The sequence below is a fragment of the Eretmochelys imbricata genome, chromosome 6 (genome assembly GCF_965152235.1).
Source record: "Eretmochelys imbricata isolate rEreImb1 chromosome 6, rEreImb1.hap1, whole genome shotgun sequence".
NCBI classification, from domain to species: Eukaryota; Metazoa; Chordata; order Testudines; family Cheloniidae; genus Eretmochelys; species Eretmochelys imbricata.
The window spans coordinates 22433659-22454153 of record NC_135577.1 but is presented as its reverse complement, the minus strand read 5'-3'; the positions used below and the strand labels follow the sequence as shown (position 1 = coordinate 22454153).

The 20495-nt window shown below is 42.0% G+C and overlaps 1 protein-coding gene across 1 annotated transcript in view; it reads left to right on the top strand.

Moving 5' to 3' along the window:
* Positions 1–20495, top strand: part of DEAF1 (DEAF1 transcription factor) — a 45038-nt gene that overhangs the window by 2642 nt on the left and 21901 nt on the right. The window contains 8 exon segments of the mRNA XM_077818223.1: positions 814–911; positions 1338–1467; positions 3530–3676; positions 5113–5252; positions 6034–6099; positions 6813–6939; positions 9015–9143; positions 12804–12932. Coding sequence (XP_077674349.1) covers positions 814–911; positions 1338–1467; positions 3530–3676; positions 5113–5252; positions 6034–6099; positions 6813–6939; positions 9015–9143; positions 12804–12932 — 966 coding nt within the window.

Here is a 20495-nt window from a genome sequence, read left to right as displayed (position 1 = left end):
GAGGACTTGTAGGATCTTAATTTGTGAAGCCCCACATATTTGGCATACAACACCCATCTTAGATTCCCTTAGTTACAGGAGGGAACCCTTATGCCTACTCAAGAAGCTGAGTTTCATATACCTTGTAATTTATGCATAAACAGAAGTTGATATAAACCATGAGCGTCTATTGGTTTATACCAAATTTTCTTTAGAAGCAAATTTTTATAGATAGCAGCAGGAGAGAGACAATCTGGCAAACTTTCCATAACTAAATATGCTGTCAAACTTTATGCAAAATATAATTTTAAAAATTGGATACATTCTAGCTGGTGTGCTAGCTGGCTCTGTCATGATATTATTGAAGTGGTAACAATTAATATATAGACAGAGGCAGGCAGCAATTCTGAGGTTTTCTCTTCCTTTTATCTTTAGGATTGTAAGTCAATCCCCTTTTACGGTTCTCATGCACACTGAAGCAGCTTCATTTTTCCTCCTAGTTAATCATATGCTGTTAAATACTGTCTCAGCCTCAAGAGCATTCAAATGATTAAGCCCAAGCCAGTTTTGACGATAGATAGCAATAATCAGAATGACATTTATTTCTAGTATAGATTCTTTGAAAAGATTTCCAGAGGTAACACCAGAAGTGAAGTTGGGAACGTCCTCTGTGGATGATCTTATTCTCAAGGGGGTGGGTGGGAGGACCTGGAAAAAAAATTGGAAATAATATAGGGAAAAAAGGAATACAGTTGTATTTTTCCCCCCTTTTAGCTTTAATGAGGTTCTGTGGATACGGCAGTATATTAAGTTCACTTCTGTTTTATGTTGTAGAAGTGACAACAGTAACAGTAGCCAATGTGGGTGCCTCTGCAGACAATGTCTTTACCACATCTGTGGCAAATGCTGCATCTATATCTGGACATGTGCTGGTAAGTTAACGGTTTTTTTATTTTATTTTTTTTCCTTTAGAATGTTGTGGGCCCTATGTTGATAATCTCAGGATATGTAATATCTGCGGATGCGTACAACTCTGATGTTTAGTCTGTGTTAAGATCAAAGGAGGATTCTTCATTTCAACATGCAGGAATTTAGCAACATAACCAGCAATAAAGTTAAGAGTTACACAGCTAGCTCACTCTGAATATGTCCCCCCATGTAGCGCTGGTGACCTGAAGCACGTGGCCTTTGATTCACTGTTCTGAGGCCAGAATTTGGTTGACTTGAAAGCACGCACGCACATCTAGCTACTCCCATACAGTTTAGAGTTGTAGGGGGTCCAGAGATAAGAATCTGAGAGGCATAAAAATAACCAAGGTTTTAATTATATTAATTAAAACTCTTTATTTCTTTTGTAGTCTGGCAGAACAGCCCTTCAAATTGGGGACAGCTTGAATACAGAAAAAGCCACTCTGATAGTGGTTCACACAGATGGCAGCATTGTAGAAACCACAGGGCTAAAGGGGCCCTCTGCACCTCTCACACCAGGTATAACACAATCCTGCTCTGTTTTCTAAGCGTCACTCAGCTGGGCTAGCCCTATATCTCCTATTCCTATATTTGGAACTAGAAACTGTCATGTGTAATTCTTTGAAATCATGTTATAAGCATTGACTGTCACCTCTTGAAATTCTGTTGGTAGATCCAAGAGCAAAGTATTTCTTGGGAGTAGAGGAAGACTATTTTCTCCCCATTTTTTCTATAAGAAATCTATTTCTTTCCGCAATCCTTGAGTTTGCTTTCACAAGCACACTCAGGAAAATCTTGCCTTTTTTCTTTATTATTCTCATGTTCACTTGTCTCTGCATTCCACCCAGGAAGATGAATTTTTCATTGTAACTATTGATATTGGAAAAGGATGGCAACATTGATAAGTCCCGTCTCCTAGTTCTGGACTCATTTATATTTTAAACTTTGCAAATGGTCATGATTCTACCAAGACCTTTTGTTGACATTTGAATGTCAAGATAACACCATTTCTTTGTTTCTAAAGATTATTTCTCAATTCAGGTGTGTGCACTGGCAGCTGCATTGCAGTCTCCTTTCTGTGCACAAGGTGGCGCAACAGCCCTTTAACATTGAAAGTCACATTTGCTAGAAACAAGATATGGAAAATACCTAATACATCCATCCTCCCATAGCCATTGCAGTTTTAAATGACTCAAATAAGAACAGTCATACTGGATCAGACCAATGGTCCATCTAGCCCATTATCCTGTCTTCCAAACAGTGGCCAATGCCAGGTGTTTCAGAGGGAATGGAACAGAACAGGTAATCATCAAGTGATCCATCTGCTGTTGCCCATTCCCAGCTTCTGGCAAACAGAGGCTAGGGACTCCATCCCTGCCCATCCTGGCTAATAGCCGTTGATGGACCTATTCTCCATGAACTTATCTAGTTCTTTTTTGAACCCTGTTAGTGTCTTGGCCTTCACAACATCCTCTGGAAAGGAGTTCCTCAGGTTGACTGTGTGTTGTATGAAGTAATGGGAGTTTCATCATTTTCCCAGGAGACTATTTCACTGTCCATTTGAACTCACGATTAAGATACATTTCCTAATGTGCACATACAAAATGGGAAATGATTGCCTAGGAAATAGTACTGGTGAAAGGGATCTGGTGGTCACAGTGGATCACAAGCTAAATATGAGTCAACAGTATATAACGCTGTTCAAAAACAGCAAACGTCATTCTAGGATGTATCAGCAGGAATGTTGTAAGCAAGACACATGAAGAAATTCTTCCACTCTACTCTGTGCTGATTAGGCCTCAGCTGGAGTATTGTGTCCAGTTCTGGGTGCCACATTTCAGAAAGGAACAAACTGGAGAAAGTCCAGAGGAGAGCAACAAAATAATTAAAGGTCTAGAAAACATGATCTATGAGGGAAGATTGAAAACTGTTATGTCCCGCATTGGTCTTCTTTTCCAGATTAAACAAACCCAATTTTTTCAAACACATAAAAGGTTGTTACAAGGAGGAGGGAGAAAAATTGTTTTCCTTAACCTCTGAAGAAGAAGAAGAACAAGAAGCAATGGGCTTAAATTGCAGCAAGGGAAGTTTAAGTTGGACATTAGGAAAAACTTTCTAGCTGTCAGGGTACTTAAGCACTGGAACAAATTGCCTAGGGAGGTTGTGGAATCTCCGGCATTGGAGGTTTTTAAGAACAGATTAGACAAACACCTGCCAGGAATGGTTTAGTTATTAAGTAGTCCTGTCTTGAGTGCAGGAGACTGGACTAGATAACCTGGTGAGGCTCCTTCCAGTGCTACACTTCTGTGATTCTATGATTTTGTCTCCTTTATTTTCTTTGATAACATTATACCTAACCAGGGCTCCTAGAAGCACTCTAAATAATCTCATTGGTCTGAAAGATGCTGTTAACAGACTCTAAATTAAATTATATGTCATTTAGTACGTTTCTCTGCTCATTATGGACCGTCAGAGCTGTCTGAGTTAATTGCATTACAGTCTGGATATGACAGATATTAAAAATCCAAAGCTATGTTTGTGGGCATTTAGTATGTTTCGTCTTTCTTTTCTTAATCCAAAGGTTCTCAGTCTCCTCCCACTCCTTTAACACCTGGTCAAGAAAAAAATGGCACGAAGTATAACTGGGACCCATCAGTGTATGACAGCGAACTCCCTGTGCGATGCCGGAATATCAGCGGAATCCTGTATAAAAACAGGCTTGGTTCAGGTAAAAAGGCCCTTCCTGCCTTCCACAAGAGAGGGATGGCGACTCGTACATCTTTGTTCTGTGCTTGTTTTAAATGTGCTGCTCTTAAAAACCGGTTATGAAGGGAAGGGAGAATTTCCAAGCCAGTCTTCTCCTTTTGGATATTGCTCTCCTTGGGTGCTTTGGCCTCTTGCTACCCCACTCTGTTCCTTTGAAGAGTAGGAAGCCTGACTCCCACCCGGATTCTTTGGTTGTGTCAGAAGCTCTCCTATTCTTTGTTGCGTCTGCTGAATCTTGCCACAGCCACAAGCAGCACAAAGGCACTGGAGCTATCTGCCTGCAGATTCAGGTATCCATGATTGCCCTTTTGTTCACATATGGAAGCTTTTCTTCACAACTATAAAGGCTAGAAACTTAAAAATAAAAGTAAAGGAGAGCATTACTTCTGGAGAAGTCGATGCCATTTGCCTGGGAAAGCTTTGTACGTACTGCAGACATATAATTTAATTTAGATTCCTCCAGCACGGATCTAGGTGCTAATGAGACTAGGATGTGGAGCAGTCTAAGCCAGGGGTCTCAAACACACGGCCTGTGGGGTTATTTTCTGTGGCCTGCCAGCTCCCCACGGCACCCCCGGCCCCCAGCATTTACCTAGAGCGGCTCTGGCCCGGCACGCACTAGGGGCAGGGCAGGCTCCCTGCCTGCCCACCCTGCCTCCGCGCCGCTCCGGGACCTGAGGGAGGTGGGGCACAGGAGTCTGTGTGTTGCCCTGGCTGCACCTCCACGTACATCCCCCAAATCTCCCATTGACTGCGGTTCCCTGTTCCTGGCCAATGGGAGCTTCGGGGGAGGTACCTGGAGGAGTGGCCAGGGCAACACACAGACCGCTGTGTCCCCACCTCCCACAGGTTCCGGCCGCTTCCCGGAGCGGCATGGGGGCAGGGCGGGCAGGCAGGGAGCCTGCCCTGCCCCCGGTGCGTGTCGGGCCAGACCCGCCCCCCTGAACGCCTCTTGCAGCCGAACCCCCTGCCCTGAGGCCCCTCGTGCACCCCACACCCCTCCTGCAACCCCTGGGGGCAGGGAGGGGGCGGAGTTGGAGTGGGGATTTCAGGGAAGGGGTTGGAATGGGGGCAGGGGCAGGGAAGCATGGGGGGGGCAGTGGTGCGGCCCTCGGGCCAATGTACTCGTACTCATGTGGCCCTCGTAGTCATTTGAGTTTGAGACCCCTGGTCTAAGCATACACAAATGAACAGGAGGTGGTAAGCACTGGTTAATACAGCCAAGGTCTTAAATGAGTACAATTATTCTAATAGGGTGGGAACTACTAGACTAGTGTGCCAGATATTTGCATGCTATGGATTAATTGCTTCATCACCTGATGGTTTCAGTGCTTACATCTTCAGAAAAGTGAAAAAGTTATTCTTAGCCACTAGATGCCTTCTCTTGCCTTGTTTTAGGAGGCCGGGGCCGATGTATTAAGCAAGGGGAGAACTGGTACAGCCCCACTGAGTTTGAAGCTATGGCAGGAAGAGCCAGTAGCAAAGATTGGAAAAGAAGCATCCGCTATGCTGGGAGGCCACTGCAGTGCCTTATTCATGTAAGATCAAGCGTGTGCTTATCTCTGCTCCGGGGGAAGGGAGGGCAGTGTCTGACTCTCCAACGTCCTGGCCAAATGCTTGTGTTCTGTCAGAGGGATGAGGGGGAGAGAGAACACACTGACCTAGTCACAGGAGTATTAAAGAGAAATCATTGTTACAACAGGGCACTTCATTAACAGTGATTTGGTTTTGCTGAGAACCAAGGGGTAGAACCTTGGCCAAGTTCCCAAGTTAAGTCAGTCCAAATGTTTGTTAAGCTCAAAAAGGGTTATAGCTTTATTCCAGTTAGAAGCTAACATGGGATAAGTTCCAGCACTGAACTCCATGTGGCAGAAATGGGGAACTGATAGCCTTAAAGGCTCCCCACCTGCATTACATCCTTCTAATTCTATAATCGAACCTCTTTTACTGTTGTTTGGCTGGGAACAAGTGGTTCCCTTGCTTCTTATTAGGTTACTCCAGATATTTTACATCCCATAGTGTTAGAAGGGAGGCCCATTCTTTATGGGGCATTACTATTAAACAGACAATTGGGCAGAGATCTTTTATACTATTCTACACACATTCACCTGCCCTTTGTCTTTGCTTTTGGAGTTCTTCCCTTGGTATATTCCCCACCATTCCCTTTGTTTCTGAAGAGTTGTCCTTTTTACTGCTACCCAGGGTCTTCAGGGAGTGGACAGATTCTCAGGAGAGGCCTGAATCATTTGCTAGAGTATGTTCATGCTTTGGGTGGTTTGTGACTCTTTTAATGCTGTCCTGGTAACTTCCCAATTTCAGGATGGGATTTTAAATCCTCATGCTGCCTCATGCACTTGTGCTGCCTGCTGTGATGACATGACCTTGGTGAGTTGCAAGTTTACAGCCACTAATTTGAAAACTTTCAGTGTTGGCTTTATGGTCTAATGATAATCAGTTAGGCTGTCATATGGCCATCAGAGTTTGTCATGAGCAACCTGAGACAGGAAGGGGTTGGGAGTGTTGTGGATGCAGTGTGCTTTGTTCATGACTAGAGTAAGGAAAGGGGTAATGAACTCCCTCTGTTTGATGTTCAGAGCTGCTCCTTAGATAATGATGGTAAGATGCCAAGTCTGGTCCCTTTTAGCTGGAGCAGACATTTTGTGTGAGTGAGTAACATAATGGGGGTAGGAAGGTAGAGATTTTGTTGGTTTGGGGATATGCTCTTTGCTGAGACTGTTGATACCTTAGCCTTCAATTTTGACCATCTTTAGTGCTGACCATGGAGTGACACCACCAGCTGTACTGAAAGGGTTGAGATCAGTAATACCTTAAATATTGTGCATCTTAACTGTTCTCTTTGGCCTGGAGAGAAGAAGCAAATATCTCTGCTGTAGTCTTAATTGGCATTTTGACAAAATGCAGCAGCAGGAGAACCCAATGGTTTGTTCGCTCTGTCTTCCTCAGGAAGAGCTGCTACATATAAAAGAGTATGCTCCCAGCTGTGTCTGAAGAATTAGAGCAAACATGATCAAGCTGAAAAAGGACAAAAAGTGTTAATAAGAAAGCTCATAATAATTGCTCATTTCTCTTTCTCTCAGAGTGGCCCAGTACGATTGTTTGTCCCTTATAAAAGGCGAAAAAAAGAAAACGAATTGCCTACAACGCCAGTGAAAAAGGATTCTCCCAAAAACATCACCCTGCTTCCTGCTACAGCTGCTACCACTTGTAAGTTCCCTTCTGGAATAAACCTGCCGGCTCTTTATTAGAGGAGCATTGTCATGATAGATCATATTTTGTCTTTTTTGCTTGATTTCCATATTAATTACATCCTAGAGAATCCAAACGGAAAGGCTTTAATAAATTTGATTGTTAGTTTAGCTTTGGTATGTCCTTTTGATTAAACAGTGAAACTAGACGGGTCTGACTAGTCCGTTTCATTTCTTAGTTCTCGTGCATGAGCACAGTGTTGCAATAGTTGAGTTGTAAACTCAGTAGAAAAATGTTCAGCTCTGTTTCTAGGAAAATATTTTTTTAAGAATCTTGAAAACCTTTTGTTTGCTAAAACTTGGGTTGTATTTTTTTTCTTGCTGCTCGGGAAACCTAGATTTCCATCCCCATCCTTGTCTTTTGGTCCAGTGGGCCATCAAAAGCTTTGGAGCCCTGGCCTTGTTCCATAGAGGTTTAGAGGTAGATTTTTCCAGAACTAGGTGCCTAACACCTGTTGGTTTGACTTTCACTTTCCGAGAGCAGGCAGGTTCTGTATATTCAGCCTCACGCTGTTTCTTGAGACATACTAAAAGAATCTAAGCTGCTGGAATGGTCTCTGATTTGGAAGTTTTTAGTGAGAGCTGCTGTATGGGCTATCTTCACCTTCAAACAGGTTTCTCAGAATATATTAAGCTTAACTCCTATCTAGATACCATGTAATATTTCTGTATTTTGTTTCTCACTGTTTTTGATTACCAAGATACTTGTGTGAAAACAAAGGTTCACTTTTATAAACAGTCTGCTTCCATTTCCTGTTACCTTCAATGATGTCATAGTTCAGTGTATGCGACTTTCCAGTCTCTTCCTGGTAGTGAAGTCTCAGGATTTGGATTGCAACTATACTGAATGAATTGGGCAGGAAGGGAAATACCTGTATTACCTGAAAGAAAATTTTTGTTAGCCAAGAAAAATATTTAACTGTCAACAATACTGAGAAAGAAAATGTAGAAAATAGAAGTATATGGCAATTAAGTAAAAGTTTGTTTGAAATGTAAAGCAGTTCGATTTTAAGGGAAGAGGTCCAGAATTTGGGTCGACTCGGTCTCTTGCAGAATCCTGCAGACTTCAGTCTCATGATTAAAGCCTTGTGCTCAGGGGGTTCCAAAATTGGTTTTTGTTGATCAGTTTTGTTTTAAAAACACAACTGAACACAGGTTCTCTGGCTCTCTAACATGCTCAAATCAGCTTCTGAAATAAAGATGAACCTATTTGACTGTTGCTAGGAGCAGCCACCATCTTGTAACAGGTCCTTGCAAGAATGAGTATCTGCAGCCATTTCTCAAGCTTGGTATTTGTGTTTTTTGTGAAAAGATCTATCTGAACATATAATAGGCGCAGGAGTGAACCCAAGATGGCAGGTGTGATTCCTTTCCTTGGGCTTGATTAGGGGAGTTAAAAATATAGGGTTGTTTTAAGATCTTTCTAAATACCCTAGTCCACTGTCTTTGGAATTTTGGTATGGAAGGATTTTGTGGCTTTAGCGTTGCACATTGTTCATTGTCTCAGAGTGGTGTGGGTCTCCTTTTAAGGGAAATAAGGTGGTAATAGTCCAAAGAACCAAACCATAGTGGAAGTATATTGAGGTGACTCTAGTTTCTCAGACCAGTAATAGCTGCTCTCACTAAAGTTTCCATGAATTAGAAATCTGCCTTGTTGGATTTCCTAGCCCTGTTGCTTTATTTTCCGTTGGCTACTGTGTTGTGGCATCACTTGTGTAGTGATTTGAAATTGTTGTAATGCAATAGGAATAAAACTGTGCAGGACTGATCTGGGTCCCACGCTTCAGAGACTAAAATGAGCCATAACTCTGGGAAGCTGATGTGTGCACAATGAATTCAGAAGCCAAAATGAGATTTTTGTTTCCATTTACCATTCTGTGCGATGGAGGTGTTATCCAAATATTGATAACACAGGTCAATTACTGATCTGTGAATTCTGTGACTTAGGATGATTCAGAACAGGGAGATCAACAGCTAAACAACCAAGGCTTCAGAGTTGAGCACTAATTATGAAAGTGCTTCTGCTATTTCCAGTCACCGTGACTCCGTCAGGACAGATCACTACTTCTGGTGCTCTGACCTTCGACCGTGCATCAACCGTGGAGGCCACAGCTATCATCTCAGAAAGTCCATCCCAGGGTGATGTATTCACTGGAGCCACTGGTAAGTCCTCAAAACACACGTGCAGTTTGCAGTAGTGATGTGTGTGGGGTTCTGAACTCCCATTGCCATTGAAAGCAGCTGTGAGACTTTTCTTCAAGGGTTTAACCAAAGGGTGTAGATTATTCATTCTCTTTTCCTCAAAATGACACCATCAGTTTGAAATCTTGTCAATTTCATAAAATGAGTTAAAAATACTTTGTTACTGCACCTGCCACTGCGTCCTCCTTGGTAATTTTTGTGTTTTTTTACAAACCCATCTTCCACTTTTGTTTTCCTCTTCCCCCTTTTACTCTGAAAAAACAACCCCCTAAAAGGGAAAACGGTCTGTGCAATGAAACTGACTGGATAAAAAATGCTGTCAAATCTCCAAAGTAAACTGAAAAAATAGAAATATTTTCCTTCTACTCTTTCAATAATAATTTAAGTATTACTTCCGCACAGTGGAAGGCAAAACAGTGTAATGAATTAATAGCTCATCTGGCAATTCAAATAGTTCTGACAGAAGGAACAAATACCAATGTCAAAAACATACCCAACAATAGCATAGTGTCTCTTGCTTTAGAGTTTGGATTAAATAAAGTCCAAGTTATGTGAATCCTGTAATTTTTTTTAAAGTCTTCTTTCTATGTGTTTTTTTGTAAAACCTAAGGGGTTTTTCACCTTCTTCTGCAGCATGGGGTATGGGTCACTTGCAGTATTATCTGGGTATATCTCACTTAATCCTTTCTCTGCAATTGTACCAGTGCCCAAGGCCCCTGCAACTTGATCCCTCCTATACTCTGCCTGTGTCACATAATAGTCTAGTATCCTGTAATAGTTTTAATCTCATTTCAGTTGTTGGATTTAGTATGCGGGTGCTGCACGGTGTAGGTGGCCAGTGATATACTTGTCAGGCTAGATGATTTGGTGGTCCATTCTGGTTTTACACTCTGTGCCTCTAACCCAGTGGCTCTCAACCTTTCCAAATTACTGTACCTGTCAGGAGTCTGATTTGTCTTGCATACCCTCAAGTTTCACCTCACTTTAAAACTTCTTGCTTACAAAATCAGAGAAAAATACAAGTGTGTCAGCACACTATTACTGAAAAACTGCTGACTCTCTCATTTTACCATAGAATTCTAAAATAAATCAATTGGAATATAAATATTGTACTTACATTTCAGTGTATAGCATGTAGAGTCATTGTATGAAATTTTAGTTTGTACTGACTTCGCTAGTGCTTTTTCTGTAGCCTGTTGTAAAACTAGGCAAATATCTAGATGAGTTGTTGCACCCCCTGGAAGACCTCTGTGTACTTCAAGAGGTACATGTACCCCTGGTTGAGAACCACTTCTCTAATCTATGCGCACTACCAGCCTGCAAATTACATACAAAAGGAATACAGTCTGAAGGCAAGTTCAGTGGAACTAAAGTTTTATTTTTATTAACCTTGCAATGTGGAGAATAGTTGCACTGAAATGTAGTTACCATACTATGGGCAAAACTTCTGAAGGGGCCTCAACCCGCACTCTAAATATCTCCTGAAGTCTTGTGGTCCACTTTTTGTGCAGACATTTTTGCATGGCCATGTTTTGGTGGGTGCAAAACTGGTATGGGACGTTTTCTTTAAGATACAGTGGTATGGTGATAGAACACAGTGTGATAATGTTTGAGAGGCAGTGTGGTATAGTGGAGAGGGCACTGGAATGGGACGCACAAGACCTGTGTCTCTCCTGCTGGCCTGCTGTGTGACCTTGGGCAAGTCATTTTCACCGCCCTGTGCCTCAGTTTCCCCATCTGTAAAATGGGGATATTGATATTAACCACCTTATGTAGAGTGCTGTATGCTCTAATGATGACAAAAGTGCTATATGAGAGCCTGTCAGTGTATTATTTAAAGCATATTGAAAATGAAAAATGTGGCTGCAGTATAAGAGTTATTTATTCAAAAGTGATTATTAGGTACTAGACTTGAGTTATGTACAGTGCAGTGTACAACAGTTCTTTTCATATAACAGCCTTCATATGAAGCCTCACCAAATATTTTTTCCAGGGAGAGGTAGGCTAATGAACTGTAATGCAGTGCAGTGGCTTTCAGATAGTTGGAGAGGAAACACTGTGCACAGAGGGAGGAGAACATAAGATAATGCAATCTACCAGGTGGGATGTGAGTTTTGAGCTAGCTTATGCATTTGGGCTTTATTAACTTTCTCTCCTATAGTTTAATACAGGCTTTTGCCTTCTATGCAACATTGAGATGCACAACAGGAAAAGAGAAGGGAACGAGGAGAATAGGGTATTCCGAATCATGCTAGTACAGTGGTTCTCAGCCCGCGGGCTGCTTGCGGCCCAGTCAGCACGCAGCTGCGGCCCATGTGACATCCTCAGGGTCATATGGGTAGTATATATTTTGTTTGGATGCGGTCCACATATGCAGATCTCTCGGTCTTATGCGTCCCACAGTGGTAAATAGGTTGAGAACCACTGCTCTAGTATAATGCAGACCAATTTAAGGTGTGGTGTGAGAGATTTCAGAACATTGCCGTTCAGCTCCATGCTCGCTTACCAGTAGTTATTTAAGGTATAGTGTCTAGAACACAGAACGGGCAGCCAGGAGACCTGGGTTCTAGTGTCAGCCCTGCTTTAGAATTACTGTGTGACCTTGGACAAGTCCTGAACATCTGTACTGTGCCATCTTTGAGAATCATAAAATCTTTGTCAAGCATTTTGGAATCTTTGGATGATCTTGACAATATAGAAGTAAGTTTGGAGGGGAGGGGTGATAGTCTTTGTAGAAACCTTAAAAAGTGAAAGAGGAGACTCACATGGAGTAACAGTGGATGGACTGCCTGTCTGGCAGCAGTGTCAAATCACCGTAGGCAGTGAGTTATATGGGCCCGTGGTGCCCGTGCTCCACCAATATTCAGGAACGGCGGCACAATGAATTCAGAATGTTTGGGTTTAAACTTTCAGAGCCACCCTGTCCATAGGACGGACCGGGGCAACTGCCCTGGGCCCCGTGATTCAGGGGGACACGGGGTCCAGGGTGGCCTGGGGAACTTGCAGGGGGCCTGGCACTGGCAGCATCAAGCGACCTAGGCGCCCTGCTCCGCTCCACCTTGCCTCTTCCCACTCTTGCTCTGCCCTGCCCAGCCCCCATTCCACCCCTTCCCCCAAGTCCCTGTCCTGCCCCCACTCCACCCCTGCTCCACCCTGCCTCTTCCCGCACCTGCTCTGCCCCCTCCCTGCCCCCATTCCACCCTTTTCCCCAAACCTTCACCCAGTCTCTTTCTGGCTTCCGCCCTCTCCCCTAAGCGATGCTGGGAACTGGCGGGGCAGGATGCTCACTGCTGCCGGTGCCAGGCCCCCTGCTAACCCCCCCAGGCTGCCCTGGACGCCGCGTCACCCCAAAGCGCGGGGCCTCACAAAGCGCAGGGCTCGGGGTGGTTGCCCTGGTCTGTCCTATGGACAGGATGGCTCTGCTTGGACCCGTTCTGGGCACCACCAAAAATTATACAAACCTGGCACCCATGCAAATCACACCACTGTTTCCAGAAGCATTCATAATGCTTATAGTTACCACAGATTTTGGAAACTCATGTCAATCTGAATACAAAAAATGTCAAAGCAATGTATAACAAGTGCTTTATGGGCTTATAATACTGTTCCTTCTTCCAATAGTACAAGATACTACTGTCCAGCAACCTTGCCGTGTCAGTCATCCAGAACCTCACTATCCAAGTTATCAGGACAATTGTCAGATTTCACCTTTTCCAGAAGCTGCACTGCCAACTTCCCATCCCAAAATAGGTAAGTTTTGTCTCTCTAAAATAATGGTTCCCAAACTGGGGTTTGTGAAATGTTACAGGGGGTTCTTGGGGGAAAAAAAATCCCTAATGGAGGACAGAGCTGTCCCTAGGGACCCCGGGCAGCACGGGGCCAGCAGCATGGAGCTACTGGATTTCCAAGAGTTAAGCAGATCAAAGCAAGCATATCTATCACAGTGAGGAGATTTAAACTTCAAAACTCCTTATAAGAAATGGAAAGGGAGGTGGATATTTTTTGCTCTTTTTAAAATTAAATAGGTAGCTAGTATTGTTTTTCAAATTATTATGAAGAACTTGTTATGACGTGGGTTGTTTGCCTAGACTGCTCAAGACCTGAATGCTTGTCTAGGAGGAGCTCTTTGAGTTGGCTTCTTAAATACCTTCATGTTGTTTCACATCTGATACTCCTTGATGAAACATAGGAGCCTTGTCTTATAACAGGCTTATTCAAAGTGATACAAGCTACAAAAGTGAGAACTTGGAAGAGTGTTGCTGTTTTCATAATGTAATAAAAATACTGTAATGATAAATAATAATGAATAGTGTGTAATAAGCCTTCCATAAAAACAAATTTTATATTTCCAAGATCACTGCGTTTATAATTTATACTCAGGTAAAGGAGAAAATCCCTGGAAATATTCATTTTTAGGAGGGGGTTTGTGAGACTTGACACTTTGGTGAAAGGGGTTCACAGGTTGTTAAAGTATGGGAACCACTGCTCTAAAATAAACCACAGTTTGCAGTACCTGGGTTTACCCCATAACCTCAACTTCTTCCTTAGCTAATGATTGTACAAAGAAGTAAATTTACTCCTATGTTCCTTAGCTGGACTGATGTTAAGAATGGGAGAGGGCAGAAATCTGTTCTTTGTAGAGGGTTTTCCACTTCTGCCTTGAAACCTTAAGAACCTTTTTTTTTTTTTTGGTTTGTATCACACAGGGTTACATTAAAATTCCACTTCCTAAATCTGATAGAGGTTTCCTTTAGCAGCTTTTCACAGAACTGTGTTCCAATGTTGTCAGCCAGGAGCTTTGGCTGATTTTGACTAATAAAGTCCTGTATTTGAGGTACCCTTTCCCCCTCTCCAAATACAAGTTCACATGCAGCTGACTCTAAAATTCCCATTCCTTTCTGTGGATCAGCAGGTTTTCGGTCACCTTCCCGGGAGGCTTTTCTTTTTTCCCCCAGGTATAATCTTATGATTCCATGACTCCAAAATCAGTTCTCCATCTCTTGAGACTATGAGATGTATCATCCCAGAATGATATTTGTGGTTTAGCAAGTTTCACAGCAGATCAGGGATCTGTTCAGCTGAGGACAAAGCTGCAGAAGGCAAATCATGTTACGTTGAGAAGATGAGAATAAAGGTGCTAGATGAAAATCAGGCATTTAGTGACTTAAAGTTCAGGATAAAGTGGTTTGCTTTTGTGTTGTCTATTTTGCTGTACATATTTTTTTTTCTGTAGGATTAATACAGTCATCTCAGAAAGTTTACACATCTCCAGAAATCTTTCTGATAACTGCATTAGTCTGGCCAAAGTTGTGTGTATATACATGGTTTGGAAAGGGATGTAGCCTTTGTTGGTATCTTACTGTATATTGTGGGAGTTTTGGAGAGAACTAGTGGAGTTCTGCAGCAAATGCTACAAAGGTCCTTCCACATGACAACTGCGTTGTGTTAGATTGTCTCCCCGAGCAGAGTTCAAAAATAGTTTTGTAAAAGCTTATTGTGCAGCTCTCTTTTAAACTGTGCAGGTTTCCTTAACTGGTCTTGAAAGTTGTTGTGTGGACAGAATGTTAGAATTAAACTTTAAAAAGAGAGCACAGTAGATTTTTCCCTCAAAAAAAGCACACACCTAAACTTGAGTGTTGCAGGCAAAACAGGTGCATGCCCCTGCTCTGCTTCTTCTGAAAATCTAACCTTTAATGTAAGAAACAGACAACATGGGGGAGGTAATATCTTTTATTGGACCAACTTCTATTGGTGAGAGAGAGAAGCTTTCGAGCTTACGTAGATACTAAAGAAGAGCTCTGTGTAAACTCTAAAACTTGTACCACACTCACCTTGTCTCTCTAATATCCTGGTACTGACAGGGCTATAACAATACTGTGCACTTTAATGTCCTCTTTCTTGAAAGAGGCACCCCAAAAAATTCTACATAACTGATAAATAGGTGTTTTTAGAAGTGATCGATTGGGACACTGCTTTCAATTCCATTGACGTTCACTGGACTGGGATTGCTTTCCACTGGGAGAAAGGAAAATAACAGTATTATTGCTTAAGAATAGGCCTTGTCCCTCCTAAATGTAGAGTAGTTCATGCTTATTGCTCAGTGAAACTATGGTGTGCCTTATGACTTCTAAGAAGAAAAACACTGGCCCAGATCATTCCCTCTGCATTGAGTATGACCCCTTTTAGGATCCCCTCCCAGCTCCCTGTAATTGTGGGAGTCATGCTGCTAGGGTTTCCTTTAGCTGCAGTGGCCACACCGAAAAGTTCATATAGACTTGGGGATGTATTATTTTCACTTGATCTCTCCAAGTCTGGATAGTGGACAAAGTACATCTGCTGTCCCCTCCCATTCCTCAGGTCAGCTTGTCTCCGTCCCCTTTCCCAGTATCAATCACAGAATGCACAGTGAGGCCTTTGCAGGCCTTTGGAGAGGTAGCTGACCCTCTCCTTCCGCATGGAAGGAGAGTGGTGCTTGTCTGAAGGATTCCTTTTAAAGGAATGGGGAATTTCTCCTTGTTTGCCTCACAAGCTATCTTCTACACCAAAACAACAGTTGTAAAACAGGGATTTGATTCAGTAAAACTTGACACGTAGTCAACCTGTCAAGAAAACCTCAACCTGTCAACAGCAAACTGGGAGTTACACAGGTTGATAACTGAGATGCACTTAGTGCCTTTTAACCAGTCCCTCAGGAATGGCAACTGACAGGTTTTGTGATATATCTGAAAACTGGGGAAGGTGTTTACTGGATTTGAAAAGGGGACAAGCTATTTCCAAAACATTGCCACTATGCAGATTGGGAACTGCATGCGTTTTCTAGGCATAAAGTCTAAATACTTGGCTGATAACCTTTTATTTTCCCAAAATGTGTGTTCTCTAGTGCACTCAGTGCAATATAATGCATAGGTGCTAGAGTCCTTCCATACAGCACTAATGACCTGATGCCAGCGTAGCAATGATTTTTTTAGTGGATGTAGGATAAGATCTGAATATGACTGACTTGTGCCCTTTATATATTTGTCTTCTGAAGTCAATGTGATAATAGTATTCTGAACAGAGAAAAGATTTACTTTCTACTAATTAGTTCCAAAAATTAGCACAAATCTTATGAACTGCAATGTTTTGTCTTACCAGTTCCAATAATCAGTACAGAAGAGTTCTGGTAAAGTAGATAACCAAAGTATGGATTCTTGTGCTATCTATCAAGAAACATGACAAGTTTTTGTTCAAACAGAATTATACTGTTTGAGTATAAAGTAAAGTTTGAGTATAAGCAAAATAACTTTCCATCCGTATTGTTTAAAAGTATCAGTCTGAAAGAATGGGAAAAAAATTTTGTGATCTAAACATATCCCTCCTTCACAATGTTTGTCTCTTGAATTCCTGTTCTTGTTGCTGGGACAGATCTTGGTTTGAAAATAATTGAATATGTAGATCCTGATTGTATTGACAAGTAAGGTGGCATCTTACAGATGCTGTGTCCCACACATCAGTGGAAGATTTTCTTAATATATTAATTTTGTGTGGCTTATCATTGGTAGGTTGTGTTTTTGTTTTTTTTTTTTTTTTTTTTTGAAAAGCTGTGTACATGGTCCGATTTCAAGAAAGAGCTTAGTCACGAAATGTTGGCAAAATGCTTTATGTTCATAGAGCTTGCCCCATTGAAATTAAGGGGAGATGTGCTGCTGTTATTTATATGTATTGCAGTAGCACCTAGAGGCCCCAGCTGACACCAGGCTTCAATGGGAGCGGGAGCAGGCCCATAGGGTTCCATAGAGCTATTCTGCATAAGAATTGGTAAGGAGTACAGTGATCACTGGAATGCAAATTTCCATTGGCATAAGTGGTTCATATCTTTCACTATTTCAGCCCAAAGGTGAATTTAAATTTATTGTTTAAAAGTCTGACCTGTCTTGAACTTCAGCCATTTTTCCTGTGACTGGGAAACCTGTAATAGCACTTTGCACTTTTCTGTTGTGCCTTTCCTCTGATTATCTTAAAGCATTTTACAATTAAAAAACCCTTACAATACCTATGTGCTGAGAAAGTGTTATCATTCTATAGATGTGGAAAACTGTGGTTAAATGACTTGTCCAGTCACATGACAAAATAATGGCAGAACCCAGAATGCCTGACTCCCACAACTATGCCCATCATCCTCCTCCTAACTAGTCTATAGCCTATGGTAGGCTTGGGAGGGTGCAATTTAAAATCAAAGTTAATAAGCAATTGAAAGATCACATCCAAGCATGCTCAGTGGGGTCTGAACACTTTATATAATTATTTGATGCAAACTTAATGTTGTATTAATGTAACTTTTACATTCAACTATAGAGTGGTCTCTAACACTGATCTCTTCCACTTAATCTTCCATGTCACTTGTAACAATTACTAGGGAATAGACATTCCAGACAGAAGTGTTGGGTTGTTCTAAGTTCATGGTGTCCCTTTAAAACAGTGGTCCTCAAATTGTGGGATGTGCCCCCCCCTCGGGGGCATGGAGGAACATTCGGGGGGCACAGCGGGGCCTGGGCCAGGACAGGGAGGGAGTGCCACCAACCCTACTCTTCCCCTGGCCTTGGCTGCAGCTCTGGCCTCCACCACAGCCTGACCGCAGCTTTGACCCCAGCCTCGGCCCCTGTCCAAGTCTCTGTTCCTGGCCCCAGCTCCGGTCCCCTTACCCACGTCAGTGTCCAGTCCTCACCACCCCCCTGGCAGTCGTGGAGTGCAGACAGGAGTAAGGGGGAGCATTACCCTGAAAAGTTCGGGGGCCACTGCTTTAAAATGAAGCTGGACAGCAAGCATACAGTAGGCAAGTACTCTGCTCGGGCTGGTTGTTGGATTAGATGACCTAATGGGCCTTTTGCTTCTCTAATTTCTGATTCTATGAAGCCATTCAGGATGGAGCCAAATGGATGTTTATTCATGTGGCAGCTAATGAAATGCTGAGGTTATTAACACTCAGGAGCTGAAGGTGAACAGTTTTTAAGCCCTTTTATTAATTCTCTTATGTTCCAAGAAATGGATATGTAAATACAGAAATGAGCTGGGCAGCTTGTAAACCAGAAGGAAAAATTAATTTCCTCTTCCCTTTTTAACCCTCATCAGGCCTTTCTATTTTTTAGTGCTTTTATCAGATAAACTGAAGTCCACATTACAAAGCAAAGATTTGATAACATAATTACCAGGCCACTCATATTCTTCAATATTTGCTTTCTGTTTTGACAGAAGTTGGGTTTTGGCACAGTGTGATGGCACAGATATTTCAGGACAGGAAGCACATCTGCAAAGCCTGTATTCACTTGTTTTGGAGTTGTGGCCTGTAATACAAGATGTTACAATAACAATATTTTTAAAGCGAGGCTAGGCCTCTGCTGATCAGTTTGTAGGCATGTGAGAATTTTTGTGAACTGCGAAATTATTCAGTTAGTTGGCTACCTTATGTGCTTTGGGATAACTTTTAAATATATCTTTCCAGACAGATTTTGATTCTCTTTAATCCCGAAGTAGCATATGACATTTTACAGCTACACTTCGCACTACCGGGTAGAGCAATGCGATAAATTTCTGCTCGGTCAAAAATAAATTTAAATCTTTGCTTCTCTTTCAGGGCTTGAGTCTATTGCTTAAATATTGGTCTTTTCACAAGGGAAGTGAATGAAGTTTGTAAACATTGACTGGCATTTACCGAGTCGTATGCTAACACTGAGAGAGCACAAATATTTCCTATTAGATAGTGTTATCAAATGTCAAACTGTAGTCCTTATTGTGTAGAAAATCCAACGTTGGAAGAAGTTGTTGGCAAACAATCTCTTATGAAAGAGGGCAGGTCTCCTTTATGTCTCTAAATACAAGTGGTACTGTGATTATAGTGTGCAAACATCTGTTTTAATTTAGTGTCTTAATAAGGGTTTTCGGGGAAAAATGTCAGTCATCTGCTTCATGTTCCTGCACTTGCAGTGCTACCTGTCAGTAAAGGTCACCTGCCCAACCTACTGTATCATACAGTTGGCTACTTCTGGTTTTCAGGAAGTACTAACCTCATCTAAATTCATGACAAGATTTGTCTTTCTCTTATCGTTGGTATATCGAGTGATAAATTATGACCTGAAAATTGCTAACATGTTGTTACACTTATTTCAGTCCCTGACTTACTGAATATTCAATATTTGATGCAGTGAAATCACTTTTCTTGACAAGAACTTCACTAAGCTGAGGTTCACTACAATCAAAACTGCATTGCATACATTGCTGCAGTGTATTGAAGCAATTGAGGACTTTCAGTTTACTTCAGTACAGCCCCAGTTCAGGAAAGCACATAAACCCATCCCTATTCAGGACAGCACTTAAGCTTGTGCTTACTTTGAAGTATGTACTTAGGCATAAGCCTGTGCGTAAAATGAACAGGAATGATTTCCTGAATTGGGACCTATAAATGGTGTTTCATTGTATTTGAGTTTCTGAAAGCTAGGGTTCCACTGTGCTAAGTTCTGTTTCCCCAGTCTGAAGCAAAAGAGGACAAAGATGGTTTTCTCTGGCTTTGCTTTCACCACTGCTGAGGAGATCACAGCCTCCTTTGGGAAATTAGTCTGACAACCTGAAGAGGGCTGTTAGTATCTAATGACAATATCCCTATGATTCCAGATACCTACGCTGAGTTTTTCAAAGTCCGGTTCCCATTAAAGTTATAGGATAGATCCTTTAGATGCTTTGAAGATTTCAGTCCTGGTGTGTTGCTTTATTTTCAAGAACCTCCCCTGTAGTAAACTTCCTATCATAACTCTAGAGCCGGTAGCTGCCATTTTAGTGAAAACAATATTTTGTACCCTGCAGCAGCATTTACTCTGTCAAACACCTTCTTCAGAGCTGAGCTATCATTCACAGTGCTGCTGCACTAAATGAAGACTTAGCCTGAAGTTGTTACTGAAAGCACTGTTACATTCAGGTGTATTCATCACGCAGGAGACAGAGGAGGATCTGCCTATGCCAAATAGAGAGACAAACTTGGTAGGAAGAGAAATTTTATTCTGACCCTTCTCAAAGGCTATCATCAGACAGTGGTGAGAATTGAAAACTTCATTATTATATCCTTAACACCATTATTTCCAGCTGTGTTGGACATTGCTCTGCGACCAATGGTATTTGTAGATATGCTTCTGTCACTAGTGTATAAATGTGCCATTGTGTGTTTTTTAACAATGATAGTATTTACCAGGGCTGTCAAGCGATTACAAAAAATAATCGTGATTAATCACACTGTTAAGCAATAGAATACCAATTGAAATTTATTAAATATTTGTGGATGTTTTCTAC